At 33.3% G+C, this 3,469-nt stretch overlaps 1 protein-coding gene across 1 annotated transcript in view; it reads left to right on the forward strand.

Moving 5' to 3' along the window:
- The first annotated feature begins 872 nt into the window (after positions 1 to 872).
- Positions 873 to 3,469, forward strand: part of LOC107294019 (cAMP-dependent protein kinase catalytic subunit beta) — a 51,389-nt gene continuing 48,792 nt past the window's right edge. The window contains exon 1 of the mRNA XM_029285518.1: positions 873 to 1,059. Coding sequence (XP_029141351.1) covers positions 873 to 1,059 — 187 coding nt within the window. The remainder of the gene's footprint in view (positions 1,060 to 3,469) is intronic.

Here is a 3,469-nt window from a genome sequence, read left to right on the forward strand (position 1 = left end):
GCTGTATATGTTGGATGTTGTTTTTTGCATAGATTGTTTTTATACTCATACAAATCTTATCAAGGTTAGCATGGTTATAGATTTAAGGTTTTAAAAACACTTAAGTGTATGAAATAAAAAGGATTTTTTTTCAGAGCTGTGATCTGCCATGCCAAGAAGGCTTGTTCTTTCTCTGACTGCTATCTGTTCATTACTAACAATTGCAAAGCACCTGGATAAATGTGAAAAGAGAGATAAATTAAGAACCTTCAGTATCTGTACAACAGGAAGAGTGCAGAACTCAGCAGCATAACTCTTTAGTAACAAGGAGGGAGACCTACCAAGGGTTTTGTACCATAACTACTCTCTGTGTGCAAACTCTGCAATCGGTGAATCAGGTAGATATGACTTGCAGTTGTTTTCAGATGCTTCCCTTGATGTTGACGTATTATAGAAATTGTCATTCAAATATATTTTTAAAAAATTTCTCCATTCTCAATAAATCGCCCAGAATTTAGATTTTCTTACTTACTGCTTGTGTGTATAGTGATACACGCTTTCATGATCTAGTTTTCAGTCACAGTTTTACATTTAGCACTCTTGGGTTTGTTCTCATCTTATCCTTACTTGGTAAGAAAAAATTAGTAAGCTGGACAACTATTAATAAGCAGGACAACTATTTTACTAGTCGTCATCTTCACTTGGTATGAAGAGGCTTTTGCTGAGAATAGCCCTTGAAGTTTGGTTTTATATTAACAGGAAACAGAAAACTGTTGTGGTTTTAGCTCACTGCATACAGGAAGTATGACACACTCATAGTCTTTGGCTTCCGTGTTAAGTTCTTAAATTAAGGATTAGAATTTGCTTTTAACTTGCATCTTATATGCATAAAAATGGCAACCCAAGGGGAGTCACAGCGTAACCCAAGTACTGGGACAGCTAATGCTTTGCAGAGGCTAGAAGGGTTTGCAAACAGACTTTTTCATAGGCACTCCAAGAGTTCTGTAAGTGAATTGAAAGTAACAGCGGAAAATGGATCTTCGGACATGTCTGAACTTACTGCACTGTGGGAAAAATCAAGTAAGTGTGTGTCTAGGTTCCTTAATTTGAAGTTGCAGACTTTCCAATATTACCTGATAAATAAAGGAAAATGCTAAGAGCTAAACTCCTAAATTAAATGATTGGCAGGTTGTTTCAGGGCTGTAGCTCTTTTTCTTCAGCAGTTGCAAAGTGGCTTGTAGCACATACTGTCAGCCAGCTTTCATTTGTCGATTTATTGCCATGCAGACTGTTCTGTCTGCTTAAATATGTATTTTTTCATTATTTAAAGTAGGTCTTTTAAAGGAAAACATGCTAGTATAAAAATTTTAACTGTTATCATACCTACAAATGGAAGAGGAGAATAGGATGTGCCAGATGTTATCAGACAGCCAAGAAAGGCATCTGATGAGGATAGATAGGAGCTTCATGTACATAGACTGATAGAATGTGGAAGAAGATGGCTAATACATAAATACAATGTCTCTTACATTAGAACTGAAAATATCTCTTCTAAAAGTACTAGAAATTCTTCAATGTCTGTGTTGTTGCTGCATGCTACATATATAATTTGCAATCATGAAGTTGCTAACCATGTTTGGGGCATGTGAGAGAGGGTGTGTTTTTAGTGACTGAGGCTGGGAAATGGATAGGGAAGTTCCACAACTTCATAAAACCAAACTGAAAATGTAATGTTGATTTACTTTTCCAAATGATAGATTATTATGCTATAATACATATTAAAATGTTTTTTTCTGAATTGATTACATTTGTTATTGTTCTTTTTTCAGGAAACCAGGGGAGCTTTAATTCTTATTGTAATGAAATTTATTGTGACTTGACAGTGAATTCCAAAGAATTTTGAAATTAGGTTTTCCATTTCAAATTTCTAATTATATTATTAGTTTGTCGCACAGTCAGCCAGATGCTCTGACTGGATTTGGCATTTTTATCTACCTATCGAGTCCATTTCAAGGACCTGGGATAGGCAGGTGTGGCTGTTTGATGGTGTTATAGATATTGTCGCAGGATATAAGTAGTTCCGAGTAAAGCTGCCTTTTGCAATTGACTGATAGTGAATTTGTCAGTGCCGATGGTATTCAAGTGGTGCTCCAGTTGTTTTAGGATTACATCTAAGGCCTATTATCTTTGGTTGCTTTTGCCACAGTCATTCTATTTGCAGGTCTTTATATTTTGCTATCTTCTCCAGTTCTTTCTCTTCTCTTCTATTGTATTGTTATTGCTGTTGTTATTATTATTAAACAATTATTTGCTGCCTATTTTATCATATAGTAATTAAGTTAATATTGACAAATGTTCAGTCTGCTACGGTAATTTTAAAACGTTTACTAGCATGTTCAGTATTAAGTCACCTTATAGCCTTCCAGAGCAGCCTTTTCATTTTAAGGGGAGGCATATAAATTTAATAAATAAACAAAATATTTACACATATGTTTCTGTGAACTTGCATGGAATAATCAAGAGTTCTCTCATATTTTCAGACAAGTTCTTTTATACAAAGGTCAGCATTTTTAACAAGTTGCTTCTGTCATATAAAATTGATCTATTATTCAAAGTAGTAACTTATTTTAAGGATACTGATATACAGTTGCTTTCATTTTTTCATATGTTAAATTGTCTATAAGATGTAAAACAATATTATTAGTTATATACTAATGTGCATCGGTTTCTTTGCCCTAGTGCAGTATGTATTGTATGTATATCTATTTAAATTTAGCAAACGTAATTAGATCTAATTTTAATTGATTAATATACAAGCAAATTATATTTTGGACTTTATTGTACAGTATTCTACTTGGTTCTTTGTGCTTGAAACACAACAGTCTTAAGAAGATGTTGTTTAAGATGAGGGAGTTACAGTACATAGTATTGCCACAAGCAGAAAAATAACATTTTAGCATGTTTTTAGATTTGTATTTATATGTTTTACACATAAAGAGAGATAAGTAATTATATCTGTACTTAAAATATTGATGGTTCAGAGATTTGAGGAATAACTAATAAAAAGACTTCCTAAATTCTGTAAAACAAATTCATTGGACAAATTCTGGCCTTCTATCTGGATTCCAGTAGTAATTGATTTATAATTTATAACAGGAACACTAAATCGATGTTAGAATATTGAGGGAAGTTGCTTCTAATATCAAGACAATGTTACTTATTTTAGGTTATTGGGAACAATTGCAGTCATGAGGCTGGGTTCATCTTTGTAACTTAAGGAAATCTGTATTCCATTATGTATGCTCTGAATGGAAAACACAGAACCAATCTAAAAACCCAGAGTTATGTTATGAATCTGGGATTGACTTGGCAATCATTAGAAGTCATTGCATTTTTATTGGGTTTTTTATTTGTTCAGTTCATAATCATCTGTGTTGCAGAATTCTGAATTGACATGTACCGTATTTATCGGCGTATAACACGCACTTTT

Source organism: Protobothrops mucrosquamatus, unplaced genomic scaffold (assembly GCF_001527695.2).
Source record: "Protobothrops mucrosquamatus isolate PMUCROS unplaced genomic scaffold, P.Mucros_1.0 scaffold1802, whole genome shotgun sequence".
NCBI lineage: Eukaryota > Metazoa > Chordata > Lepidosauria > Squamata > Viperidae > Protobothrops > Protobothrops mucrosquamatus.